Source organism: Phacochoerus africanus, chromosome 2 (genome assembly GCF_016906955.1).
Source record: "Phacochoerus africanus isolate WHEZ1 chromosome 2, ROS_Pafr_v1, whole genome shotgun sequence".
Lineage (NCBI taxonomy): Eukaryota > Metazoa > Chordata > Mammalia > Artiodactyla > Suidae > Phacochoerus > Phacochoerus africanus.
This window is the reverse complement of record NC_062545.1, coordinates 35,990,220-36,004,521: the sequence shown is the minus strand read 5'-3', so window position 1 is coordinate 36,004,521 and position 14,302 is coordinate 35,990,220. Positions and strand designations below refer to the sequence as shown.

General features: G+C 37.0%; 1 protein-coding gene across 1 annotated transcript in view; it reads left to right on the top strand.

Moving 5' to 3' along the window:
* RSPO3 (R-spondin 3) overlaps window positions 1–14,302 on the top strand; it is an 81,106-nt gene that overhangs the window by 30,353 nt on the left and 36,451 nt on the right. The window contains exons 2-4 of the mRNA XM_047759127.1: window positions 2,721–2,912; window positions 4,597–4,743; window positions 9,604–9,801. Coding sequence (XP_047615083.1) covers window positions 2,721–2,912; window positions 4,597–4,743; window positions 9,604–9,801 — 537 coding nt within the window. The remainder of the gene's footprint in view (window positions 1–2,720; window positions 2,913–4,596; window positions 4,744–9,603; window positions 9,802–14,302) is intronic.

Sequence of the window (14,302 nt, the reverse complement as noted above, 5' to 3'; positions counted from 1 at the left end):
AAGGATCCAGCATTGCCATGAGCTGTGGTGGAGGTTGAAGACGTGGTTCGGATCCCAATTTGCTGTGGCTCTGGCATAGGCCGGTGGCTACAGCTCTGATTGGAGCCCTAGCCTGGGAACCTCCATATGCTGCGGGAGCAGCCCAAGAAATGTCAAAAAGACCAAAAAAAATAAAAAAATAAAAAGGCAAAATATGGGGGGCAGGGTGAGGAGCAAGCAGAAAGAACAGCTGTAGTACAATATGTGAGTTGATTGTGCTAGATTTTGTCAGTAAAAGTTTTTTTTTTTTAATCTTTTTGCCATTTCTTGGGCCGTTCCCACGGCATATGGTGTTCCCAGGCTAGGGGTCAAATCGGAGCTACAGCCACTGGCCTATGCCAGAGCCACAGCAACGCGGGATCCGAGCCACGTCTGCAACCTACACCACAGCTCACGGCAACGCCGGATCATTAACGCACTGAGCAAGGGCAGGGATCAAACCCAAACCTCATGGTTCCTAGTCGTATTCGTTAACCACTGCGCCACGACGGGAACTCCAGTAAAAGTTTTAAGGAGGGAACTGAGCAGGGTACTCTGGCACATCTCATAATTGGGGAAGAAATTGTTCCCAACTCTCTTGGAGAAATCTACAGACATTCAAAACCCAAATTTTTAAATAAAATTTGCTTTAAGGTATATTAGTTTGGGGGGATGGGAACATGTAAATCATGTTTATTTACATAAGATCTATCTAAAGTTGTAATTGACAAAAGTCAATTACAATTGTGTTTCCTTAGAGCAACTGCCTTTCAGAGATAGAGATAGGTTGACATGGACCGATTCAATCTATCTTCATTTAAATTCAGAGTCACTTACTACCCTGAGCTTGGAGTGATTTTCCTTCAAACTGAGGTCCACTTTTCCATCAACAATCCTTATGAAAAGGTTTTACAGATTTTTACCTACACCCCTCACTTTTTAAATGGGTCAGTTAGATTCTGAACACACGGAGCTCTCTTCACTCCCTTTTTTTAAAGGGTCTTTCCCCACTTTAAAATATGTGCACATTTTCTGTAAGTCCCCAATGCTGGAGTTACTGGCATGAAAAATGACCTTGTTACTTGGAAGGCGGTATTCACTTACAAGTCCCCCAGGTCCTATAATGTCTAAACCTCCTGTGCCACTTTATATGTCCACCCCACCCCACAGAGGAGCATGTACAGGAAAAGCAGACTTCCCTTCCCCCACACATTTCCTCAGTTTATTTACAAAACGTCTTGGAATGAGAATGAGCTGCTTGTGGTTCCTGTGGCTGATTCAGGGATGGTTTCCTCTAGGCAGAGGATGCTGGTCAACTGAATGACCTCTTTGCAGCTAACCCATGCACCCCTGTGGTAATGCTGATCGAGTTTATGGGTACCCGTTCTAACTAAGCCGGGTGAGATTTGTTTTTGCAGCAAAGAACTTAGCGATAATCAAACATCACTGTGAAGACAGACTTAATAATAGTAAGGTCCCTCCCACCACCAACAGAAATCAGAAATAACAAGAGGATCACTTTGCACTCTTGCGCATCAACCTTGCTTCTCATAAGGGTCAGGATTTTTCCCTTCTGGATTCCTAAAGGGAAAAGAAAGCTATTAATATTGGATTTGAACAGAGAATATATTAGGTGAGGATACCATCCCAAACACAAGCTACATGAGAAATTCACCTCAGTCAGCAGCCTTCCGTTAACTCACACATAAGTGTCCATGACTAGTTAGCAGGCATAAAAAACATTTAAAGTTGTCAAGATCTCAAGTAAACATGAATCTTCCAAATGTTTGTTTATGTTTGTTCAGACTTGCCAACAAATAGTCTCAACACACACATTGGTGGCTCTTAGAAACCTTGGAATTCTCAGGAATATCTGTAGTAACAGCCCTTAATATGGACTGATCATGTCCTTATGAAATATGTATTTCATTAAGTAAATGAAAGATGAGGGTACAAAAACTATGACTTCTCTCTCAAAAGATAAATATTGACCATAACTTATAAATATTATTATAAATCCTCACATATGACCCACGTGGAACTACTGTTAAGATAAACATCACCCTTTCACCATTATATCCATTTGAGCTGATAAATATTAAACCCATGTGAGAAGAAATATTTTAGGAAAGCATTGTCTGAAAGCAGGGTCTGAATAGCTACATAGTTGCGGAGTCCATTTACCTTGAAGAGTAAAATTATATTCTCTGATAGACTAGAGTTGAAAAAAGATATCTTAGAAAGCAGTATTCTTACTCAAATTAAGCCCCAGGCTATGTTATCCTTATTTGAAGAAATTAGAGACATCTGCTTATCATCCACCACATAAATGAAAAAAAAACAAAAAAAACAACTGTGTGTTGATTTCAGTATATAAGCATTCAATACCCAGTGTCTAATCTGCCAGGGTGCTGGTTCTGTGAGGATATTTCCACTAAATATATATTACCTCTAATTATTTTGAGACAATACATTCTTATTTTTCAAATGCGCACATTTTAAGAACTTTGAAATTAAAAACAATTTATGTACCTGTTAAAGGGAAATACCAGGAAAAGGGGGAAACTTTGCCAATTCATTCTCCCATTACCACCAAATTGAAAGCTAACGAAAGAAAATGTGTATCCTGCCCAGAGAATGTCATTGAACTTCTATACTTATGATTTAACTTTTATTTTTGTCTTTCTACATTTGTCCCCCAGTGCATCCTAACGTCAGTCAAGGCTGCCAAGGAGGCTGTGCAACATGTTCAGATTACAATGGATGTTTGTCATGTAAGCCCAAACTATTTTTTGTTCTGGAAAGAATTGGCATGAAGCAGATTGGAGTGTGTCTCTCTTCATGTCCAAGTGGATATTATGGAACTCGATATCCAGATATAAATAAGTGTACAAGTAAGTGCCTACCCAAAATTGTGTTTTTATCTCATCCTTGGGGACTTTCCAGATTTGAAATGGCCTCTAATCTGTTTGTAATATTTAGTGTTGAGTAAATAATCACATTTACCTGATAATTAGGATAAACCATACTTGAACTGAGCCCTCTGGGCAGGAAATTTTTCACTGCTATAAAAAACACTCCAGTTCTGAGGCGTGTTCTGTTTTGTTTTGTTTTTGTTTTTCGTGGTAAAAGCAAAAACTGAGAACATGGTTATTATTCATGGGACCTATAGAAAATACTGCAAGCCCCGATGCCATCTGAGTTCCCACCATCACAAAATCCAAGTGATGAGCGACCCAAGAAAGTAATGCAACTATTTTCACCTCAACAAAGGGTTCCAGTACAGCAACTAAAATGTTTATCAGTTGAAAGTAAACGTTGGAAACACTCTCATATCACTTCTCATCTGGACCCTGATGAGGCTGCTCACCACACTGTAGACCCAGCAACCTTTCTTTTTGTTTTTCACTTGTTTTTTTAATTCAATGAATTTTATTATACTTATATCTGCCCAGCCATCATCACAACCTAATTTTAGAACATTTCCATCCGCCAGTAACCTTTCAAAATGTAAATTAAGGAAGATCACTCCACTGTCATACACCACATGTGGCTCTGCCTTCCTTGCCAAACGTATCTCCTTTGACTGCCCCAGAACCCATTTGCCACTAACTTTGCTGGCCTTCTTGCAAGATCTTCCCACCTCAAGGCTTTTGCAGTTACTGTTCTACACTCACTGTCCTGATGATTTAGAAAGCCCTTTGCCCACACCTTTGCTTAGAGGGCTCTCTTCCCTCATTCAAGGTTCTGCTCATACATCACCTTCTTAGTGAGGCATTCCATGATGATCTTATACAAAACAATCCACCTCTTCCCCTTATCAGCCATTTTTCATATCTTTTTCCTACCTTTTGTTTTTGTCGTTATTTTTTCCAAAGTACCCTGGAACCAGACTGCCTGGCTTCAAAAATCACTCTTTTCTGTGGTCCTGAGCTAATTACATAATCTTTCAGAACCTCAGTTCTTTTATGGAAATTATAATACAGGCAACCTCACTGGGTTATTGTAAAGTTTAAATGATTTAATATTGGAAAATACCTGTAGCAGTGTCTGACTTATAGTAATCACCATATAGGGCCAACTATTATTATTGTTTATTATATCTCCCTTCCTAGAATGTAAACTTTGGAAGTATGGACCTTAGTGCTCTTTTCTGCACTGCTGTCAAGCTATACCTAGAATAGTGCTAGACACACATAGGACAATCAAATATTTGTTGAATGAACAAATAGATCTCAAGAGCAGCACAAAGGCAATACCCTGATACATTTCACTAAAGTTCTAATGAAACATTTTCACTATCATTTAATATAAATAGACACTTGATCTTATAAACATTCTTGTCAATAAGCTTTTCCTGTCAATAAGTACAATAATTTTGAAATCAATAACTGATGTACATCAACTAAATAACTATGGAGGAATCTTTAATTCAGTTTGGCAAAATAATTTTGAGCCCTGACTGTTTGTTTGACACGGAAGTTGCATGTGCCTGAGTTCTAAGCATAGAGAACTGGACCAACAGTAGTTATGTGACAATAATGAAAGTATATTTCTTTTTTCTTTTTTCATTTCCAGAATGCAAAGCTGACTGTGATACCTGTTTCAACAAAAATTTCTGCACAAAGTGTAAAAGTGGATTTTACTTACACCTTGGAAAGTGCCTTGATAATTGCCCAGAAGGGTTGGAAGCCAATAACCATACCATGGAGTGCGTCAGTATTGGTGAGGAGGAGCTCTCAGACTTAGATGGGATGAGGGACTCCTAAGATGATGTCAGTCTCAAAGTGCTGCTCCAAGTCCCATCTCACAAGAGCCTAGGAGTCTGCCTCTAAGAGGCCCTCCCTCTTTCTTTACAAAGATATCATCTTAATGAGCCTTACTCAGTGTGTGTCACAGTGAATTTAACACCCTGTGGGTGCACCTTTATTTGTTAGGGACCGTCAATAGCTGTTTCAATTATTCTGATCATTACAGATTTATTTTGTTTCATTATTTAGTGAAGTTTTATTTATAGTAATTATATATATGTATGTGTTCATATATATATGTATATATATTTAATCTTGAACTAAATTTCCACCTTAGGTTAAGAGTTTCCACCAAGATCTAATGTCAACCAGTGACCAAAGTTATTTTCCGAAAGGAGGAAACACATTCTCTGGAAACAGCCCATTAATACTCAGGAGATGGATCAAAGACTTAGAGAACCAAATCTGATATGGTTTTAAAAAAAAACTCACTTTTTTCTTTCACATTGCTTTGTTGTAATGTCCTGCTTGCACAGGTATTCAGAGACCAGGAGAGGATTTTGGACTTACTCAAACTGACAGACGGACACAGTCCCAGGGTCTGATTAATTGCAGGCTGTGTTTCCTTGAGGGGAGGTTCCTCAGACAAGTTGTTTGTCTAAATAATGGATCACTGTCAGGCTATATTTTCCCTCTTTTAAATGGTGTGCAGCTACTACAGCTACGAGTTTGATGAACAGTTGGGGAGCAGATGCTAAACCAAATGGGGAAACAACATACTAAATCTCAAAATCCCCTGGGCTAGAGCTACAAGAACCTTTGATGCTGCAGTGATGTTGGCATATGCACACAAATGTCCCCCTGATTCAGTACAAGATAGTCTCCAGGACACCCCTGGGGTCCCCACAGACAGATCCATTAGGATCTAAAGTACTGGAGTAATAACGCTAAAGTGGTGGTTTAACCATTTCGGGTCCACATTGAAACATTTATTTCTAAACAAGGTTTTTGTGAGAATGAAATAAATAGATGACACTTTAAAGATAATTTCAGAAGCATCTGGAAAACAACTTTCCTGAAACAGTTCATGGCTCAATTTGGTTCAGTTTTCCCACCCCGCCCCCCTCTAGTCAATAAAAACACAGAAAAATAACTTAGAAATAAGGTAAAAGGTACATGAGAAAGCACTTTAATTTCATCTCTCTGTAGGTCCTGAGGGCTGATGATTAGAGGTAATAAGTTCCAAACTGTGGAGAAAATAGGAAACAGTTCTGTGGGACATTGAAGGGCAGAAATTCAGGATGAGTTGCAAAAAGTTTGTGGTATTGCTCTACCCAGGAAAGGGGCAAACGTTTAGATTTTCTTAGTTGTTAAAGTTATAGCATGCAGTCCTTTAAAGGCCATTTATCTTAAATATGTTCATGCTTCCGGGACCAGAGAGACCATTTAACACCTGGCACTGTTGGATTAGCTGTTAAAGCTTGCTGGTAACTTATACTACTATTTAGACAAAGACTGTTTTGTAACACAATTAAACTTAAAGAAATTTATGTATTTCAGAATGAGGGTTAGCAGTATAAAATCCATTTAGGGAACCTGGCTCATTGAACAGATAGGTATAAATGACCTCGTACATAGGAATGGGTAGATCAGCAACTTTAGCTCTGGGCTGGCTCTTGTTGCTTCCTCTATCTCATGGGATGCCTCCCATCACATGGAGTCTGGTCTACAAGCCCTGTGTGGGCCTTGCCCATGGGCTTGCCTGAGAATTTCATGAAAAATGATGACCTGCTTGATTATCACACCACAACATTAAAGGCTATTCCTTTAACAAATATGAAAACAAGGACCCAGAGAGTTGAACTCCCAAGGACACGCTGTGACCCAAGGACACAATGTGAGTTATTGTCAGTGCTATAATTAGTACCTTGACTCTAGCTCTCAGGCAGAGGTTGAGGAAAGTGTCTCTCCCTTTGCTAAAATCTATACTGCATGACCTGTTTCTTACCCAGATTTTAAATTCAAAGAACATGTCATAGACAGAGAAAACACTGCCCCATACTGCCCCCCTGTCCTCAGTTTGCAGGTCAAATGGAACAAAAATGTCAACCGAACCCAATTTTTTTTTGTCTTTTTTTTGCTATTTCTTGGGCCGCTCCCGAGGCATATGGAGGTTCCCAGGCTAGGGGTCGAATTGGAGCTGCAGCCACCGGCCTATGCCAGAGCCACAGCAACGCTGGTTCTGAGCCATGTCTGCAACCTACACCACAGCTCATGGCAACGCCGGATCATTAACCTACTGAGCAAGGGCAGGGACCGAACCCGCAACCTCATGGTTCCTAGTCGGATTCGTTAACCACTGCGCCACGACGGGAACTCCCAGATCCCAATTTTTTAGAATATATTTCTTCCACTTTGTGCTCCAGGTATTTACTTCCTTTCTGCGCTGTCATTCTGTCATCCTCATTGCTCTTCCTGGACAGATGGCCTTGTTCAAGTAGGCACAGAGGGAAGCTCCAAAAAGCGAGCAGCAAAGTACACAGCCTTGCGATGATCTCTCTGGAACTGTGCAGTCAATCAACAAGAATGAGAACAAATGAATAGCGTTGTTGCAAGACCATTACTGGTGAAACATCCAATTCAACTTTTCTCCCCATTTAAGACTCTCTTTTACAGCATTCCAGGCTGATGATCAACCACAGCCTCTCAACTTCCAGGGACAGGAGCCAATTATATTTTTTGAGACACTTGCTTCATAAGTGAAGAGCTAAATGTTTCCAATATTAAGAATGTTCTTAATACAGAAGATAGAAGTTGTTCTGTTTTGTTCTTAATCACCTCTTAACCAAATAGTGCCCCAACTCTACATTGTTCATTTCATGACCTGGATATAATATGTCACTTCTTTTGTTGTTCTCACATGTTCAACAAAGTTTTCATTTTTCCAGAAATATTTTTTGGATACTAACATTAAAGGTCCATTCTGCAGTATTTCACTAAGAAAAATTCTCCTCCTCTCCAGGCTTTTTAACTATCCCATCTTTTAGAGCTCCTTATTACTGGAACTCATCAGTCCTGCATATTGCTCCTCCTCTTCTTCTAATCTAAGATTGTCACTAAAATTTCATTGTTAGAACAATTCATCTTTGACTAAAGACTCCTAGCTATGTATGCTGTAATTTTTAAAATCCTTTTTTCTGAAATCTAGGTATACATTTGCCTAGACCACTTTTGCTTTTATGAAAAAGCACCAACCAAAGTAGGTCATTTCCACAACATGTAACTTTTTTCTAATCTAGTCCTTGTAGTTTGGTATTTATTGAATACTGGACAAAGTTACACCTCACAAACTTGGATTTTTATCTTTCCATTTGCTTTCTTGGAGGTGTTTTTATTTGTATGTGCTAAAAAAAAATAAATAAACCTGCTTTTTAATGACTAGTATCAGGATCAGAGATATGACCTTAATTGGCTAGACATTATGATATCATTAAGTGATTTAGTTGCTCTATTCCTTGATGAAAATTATAAAGGTACAACTGAGCATGAAGACTCTTTTGAAAGTGGTTCAATAAAGTTCATTTAAGTTCATAGAAACCTAAATTCACTTATCTAATCATTTCCATTTAACTCTTTTGCATTCAGATACCTGAAAGTGACTGAAAAAGCATGTGGTGAAAAAAAATGTATGGTGAATGGTTTTAAATTTCTAAAACATTTAGCTTTTATTTCTTGAGGTTGTATGAAAAAATAGTATCCTGCTCTAAAATAAGGATCCTTTAAATCAGAAGGCAACAAGAAAAGTAACTTAGAATTTATTTTTGTGGAAAAAGAGTCATATCATCTGAAAGAGTTACTGTTGCAAGCTGTTTCAGTTGTAAGTTAGGAAGTTTTATGAACATAAATATAAGAATATCACCTTGCAGATATTTATTTTTATTAAAAGCACAAAAATCTGTTATAAGACCTTGAAAATCCATGATTAAAAATATTAATACATACCAAAAAAGGGGAAAAATCTAAAAAGGAAGCTTTAGAAAAAATATATCAGTTATCCCAGAAATCAGTTGGTCAAGGGAACTCTAGAAGCCGCTTATCAGTTGAAATTGACCCAGAATTCACTTAAACCAGATGCTGTTATGGCTGATCCACACCCATTAATAAATGACAGTATTTAAGTTTGCAAGAGTAAATGAAGTAGAAAAGGCAGTGAATCGTAGGCCAAGGACCTGGATTCATTTTTTGCTTAATTATTCATTAGCATAAAAGTTCTCAAAGTGTGTTCTCAGTATCTGCAAATCAGCATCATATGTATCATTCAAAATGCAGATTCCAAGTCTTCACCCCACAACTGAATCAGAAACTCTGGGTGGGGAGAGATCCAGCATTCTTTGTTTAACAAGCTCTCCTTGCATGTGAATCTGTTGCATGCTAAACTTTGAGAATCAATTCTCTAATATGTAATAAAGACTAATCTTGATAAGTTGTGGTCAGGAACAATCACTAATTGTAGCAGTGCCCTAGAAATTATAAAGCAGTAGTCAGTTTTGAGTAATTATATTAGTGCCTGGGTTAATAAAGTCTACAGGAAAAACTAAACCCAATGCAGGTGAGAATTTACCTAATAATATGAGTGCTAAAAAGTAGAAAACATTCTCTTCCCGCCTTCCCCTTTCTCTTTGTTTTGTCTTTAAATCAGCTTGCCCAACTTTGTTCTGCAGGATTTCTGCTCAGAATTTGGGCAAGTATTGATAGAAGCAAACCTTTTTGTTTATTTGACAATTGTGAAACTATGTGTGAGCAAACTGAGGCTGTTTCTGGTGTTCTGTTTCAGTGCACTGTGAGGCCAGCGAATGGAGCCCCTGGAGTCCATGTACAAAGAAAGGAAAAACATGTGGCTTCAAAAGAGGGACTGAAACACGGGTCCGAGAAATAATACAGCATCCATCAGCAAAGGGTAGCCTGTGTCCTCCCACCAATGAGACAAGAAAGTGTACAGTGCAAAGAAAGAAGTGTCAGAAGGGAGAACGAGGTACAGTCGTAACAACAGCATGTGCTTGTTTGAATCTTTGTGATTTGATGCAAATTTCACTTCTTAGTAAACATTTTGTATAATCACTCATGTCTAAAAACCCTATAATGGGTACCAAACAAAGAGTATATTGGCTGTAAATTACAGAATATTGCTGTGGTAATTTTTCAAGATGGAGCTTGATATCAGAACTTTACGCAGAAATGCACTAATTGAATCCTGGAAAAGGGAGATGCATTATAGGCATTTATGCCCATATCTTCCTTTTGGGCCATTATCTTTCTTATCACTCACCTTCCTAGCACCAAAAAAACTGAGAAGAAACCTCATAAACCTGAGGTCTATTACCATTTGGTGCATGACCATGGTCAATACCAGCCATCCTTTCTTCATTGCCTACAAACCAAAGCAGTGCAATTAGGTGCTAAACTTCTATAGCTAAACATATTTTAAAGGTTACAAATTTTATAAACAAAATACAATAATTAATTACATTTTATTCCAACAATTTTTTGATATTACACTGACTTTATATATCAGATTACAGAACCTACTAGATCAACATTAACTCTGTGTCAGGGCTTGTTCTGAAATCTTATGAATATCGAGGAAAAATATATAATTTAATATGATGTTTTAAGGCAGTTAAACTTCCGTTTAGAAGACTTTTAAATATAATTTTTCCATCCTTCTCACTAATGTCCTCAGCACCACTGCCTATGAAGATGTTATGCAGCTTTCTGTAGCTATTGGTAGTTATCTGTTGAGCCTATAAATGATCCTATCAATTAACTGCAGCTTGAAAGGAGTTTGGCTTTTGGCTGACTCTAGCTGTACTTCTTTGCTTATTTCATTCAGTCATTCATTAACATCATTTTATTGAATTATTACTTGATGGGCACACATAGTGCCAAGCCCTGAGGATTCACAACTGAATAGGGTACTATCTCTATCCTGAAGTTACACTCAAAGTCCAGTGAAAGATTGAGATGTTTAAGCAGATATCACTATCACAGTTGGATATAGTAAGGGAGATTATGGTTGTGTGAAAAAGCTCAGTGGAAATAAAGAGGAGGCTGCTGTGCAAGCTTGAACTTTGTTCAGACAAGAACGAACTTGGGTCGCCTATACTTTGCAAAGTGTCTTTCACTGTAGCAAAAGAACTGACCATCATCAGGATGGGTATAGCCTGTCATTGCCATTAGTTATCAAGTAGTTAATGTGATCAATTTCTTGAAGACATAAATTGTTTTAAAGGGGACTTCAAGCTTTTATAAATTTGTAAGAGGTTTTGATTAAAATTAGGCTTAAGGAATGAAAGTTGGCTAGTGAAAAGGTCTTTCTGGCATTTGTTACCAATTAATTTAAAACATCTTAGATTTTAAAAGTTGGATTTGGAAATCAAATATTTCATCACTCTACTTGTTGGTAAGCTCCCATAGCCGTACATTTACTTATGTTTACTAAATTTTCTTGAAATTTAATGACTTACAGGTGGTCTTTGCTCATATTATTCTTTCCACAAAAATTCTACATTACTAATCAGTAATGTACTTTGTTTTTAAAATCTAAATGAAGAAACTCTCATTCAATAGAAAAACTAAATTATGATACTAATTACATTTTATTTCTTTTACTTGAGAATGTGGCCTTCTAACATATTTCACTACCACTGGCTTAAACATTAACATTGAAAATGTCAGTTTTTAAAACTATAAACAAATAAGATAAATAATGCCACAAAAAGTTTAAAGTGGTAACCAGTAGCATAAGCTTGACCTAAAAGTTTCTTTCTGGTCTTCTTTCCTCCCCTCTGAGTAAGATACAATGAAATTTTACTTTAAAAGACAGCTTTATACAACTAGAAAATTTTAGTTGCTTTATTCTTTTTCAAATTTGATAATCCATGGACTACCAAATGGGAAATGAGTAGATTACATTTACAATCAAATTCAAGATCTAGTGCCATGTTTAATCTTCATCTTTCTGTATGTCTGTCAAAAATATTTTCTCAAGTAACCTAGAAATTTAGGATAAGAAGGAAACCATTTCTCCCTACATTCCTTAATTGTTTAACCTATTGTATTTTCTTAACTGCAAATAGAAAAGTAATTATGACCTCTGAACATGCTATTCTATCAAATACAACATTGAAATAATAACTCTACCCACAGCCTTCTAGCTTATATTGTATATCTCAGAGCCATACAATAAAGCGATAAAGACATGAGTTCTTCTACCACTGGAACAGCTATTCCTTAAGTTTCACCTAAATGCTTATAGATTCACAAAATAACAGCTTTTAGGTTTATGAATTGAACATTTTCAGATAAGTAAGCTAAAAGATGAGGTTTTTAAAAACAAAATTTAGCCTGAAAATCTTGAATTTAAACTTACATCTATCATCCACGCCTAAGAGGTTAATAATAGACAGAGGTAGATAACTCATATTTGGAAAAGGTATGGAGCATGTGTTCAGGATTTTTTCTACTGTGGTGTAATTGCCAAAGGCAGGGTCTCCAGGGAAGAATGATAAGATCCAGAAATGACTTTCCAAAATGTACACAAAGAAGAGGCTGAATAGGAGGAACTAGTTTTTAGTAACAGAATGGATTATTCTAGTTGGGAGATGCTTATTTCTATATGTGAATTCTTCAAAAATATATTTGAAGAAGTGGTTGCAAAATCCTAGACATACACATATTTTTCTTTACTAATATTCTTCTCATGCTTAGAATAGTTATAGTAGGTTAATCCAAGGAGATAAATATAGTTTCTGTAGCCCCAAATCTAAACTTTTATCTGAGGTACTACTTGTTTACACATTTAAGATTATTTCCTTTTACCTGACATGCTGCCTTGTAATCAGTCTAAACTTCGTCAGTTACTAGCTTTAGTTAAGAAATTATTACCATTGCAATAGTTTCTAGCTTAAGCCTATATCAATTGAATTATTTATCTGAAATGTAAAAGATACATATCATGAATTTAAGGAGATTATACAGGCAAACGTGACTTTTGACACATACGCATTAAAATAATACATTGAAATAGAAGTAGATGAGGAGAAAAGACACTTTCAGTGGTCACCAACTTATATTTATTAACTCTGTTGATATATTGGGTGTAACCATCTTACATAAGTGGAAGTGAAACAGGACAGGGAAGTATGTATGTGTCTGCATTTGATGCAAAAGAATGATTTTTTTGTTTGTTTGTGTGGGGCCAGGATGGAGGATAGTGGGAAGAGAGGAAGAGAGATCACCAAACATGTTTCTCATCCATTGGTACATTCCTTTAATTAACTAAAGAGAATTTCCTATACATACTGCGTTTTGAGGAAATTCACAAAAAAATGAAAGAAATTTTGTTCTTGGTAAATTACATGAGTAAGATCCTAATTAATTACATGTAGTTCATGATCTTGGGATAGAAAGGAGAGGGAAAAAAACAGAGTCATGGAAGAAATGGGGCAAGGTCTACTTTCTTGGTGTAAAGAAGAAATAGCGCCCTTCCTTGCAGAGAAAGAGAAAAAGTATCCATTAAAATATAAATAAATAAAATGTCCAAAGAAATTTTCAAGGGAGAAACAAGTGTGGGAATTACTGCAGTATTTGAACATACTGTGGGTCACCTTATGTGTCTTCCCAAAATTAAAACTAAAGTCGTAAAATTCTACTAGGTTTTACATAGAAGAAAAGAGTTACATGTTAACTTACAAGTTGCTATTAATCATGCCTTCAAATACCAGTACTACAAATATGTATTATATTTATAATGAGTACTATATTTAGAGTTACTATAAAATCAGTTTTTAAAAAAGGAAGCAAATAAAAAGTGAGTCTGCTTTGTTCCCAAGTTTGCTCCTCTGTCTTTTAGTTTACTTCTTAAAATCTCTATAACAACTGTTCCAGTGATGAATAGTTGAGTTTTCTACAGGAAGGATTCATATTAAATATTCATTCAAATTCAAAACAAGACATTTAGCCAAGATTTTCAGAACTGTTCTCAAAATCCAAATAGAAGGATTCATTAGCTCAAAATTGTAGGATGCCAACTGGCTTAGAGAATTTCGATGATGTCCTCTCACCACCTTCACCTCATGGAGGAAGACCAGCTGGCCTACAGACACTCATCCTGTTTAAGCACTGGAGGATGGGAGCTCTCTGCTCTTTCCTATACCCAGTCAGTACCCTAACCCTTTGACATAGGTCAGAGACAATTCAACAAAGTACAGGGCTGAGGTAAGAATGGCACTAAAGACTGTGGTTTTCAACCAGGCATGATTTAGCTCCCCTAGGGCACAGTTCTGATCATTGCACTTGGACGAGGGGAATTCTACAGGCATCTAGTGGGTAGATGCTGCTAAATGTCTTACAATGCACAGCAGAGCCCCACACAACAAAAATTATCTGCCAGTAGTGCTTAGGATGAGAAACCTTGGAATAAACTCAGTCATCTCTCTATTATCCCTCTTTGGGGTTCAGTCAGTTTTGACCCA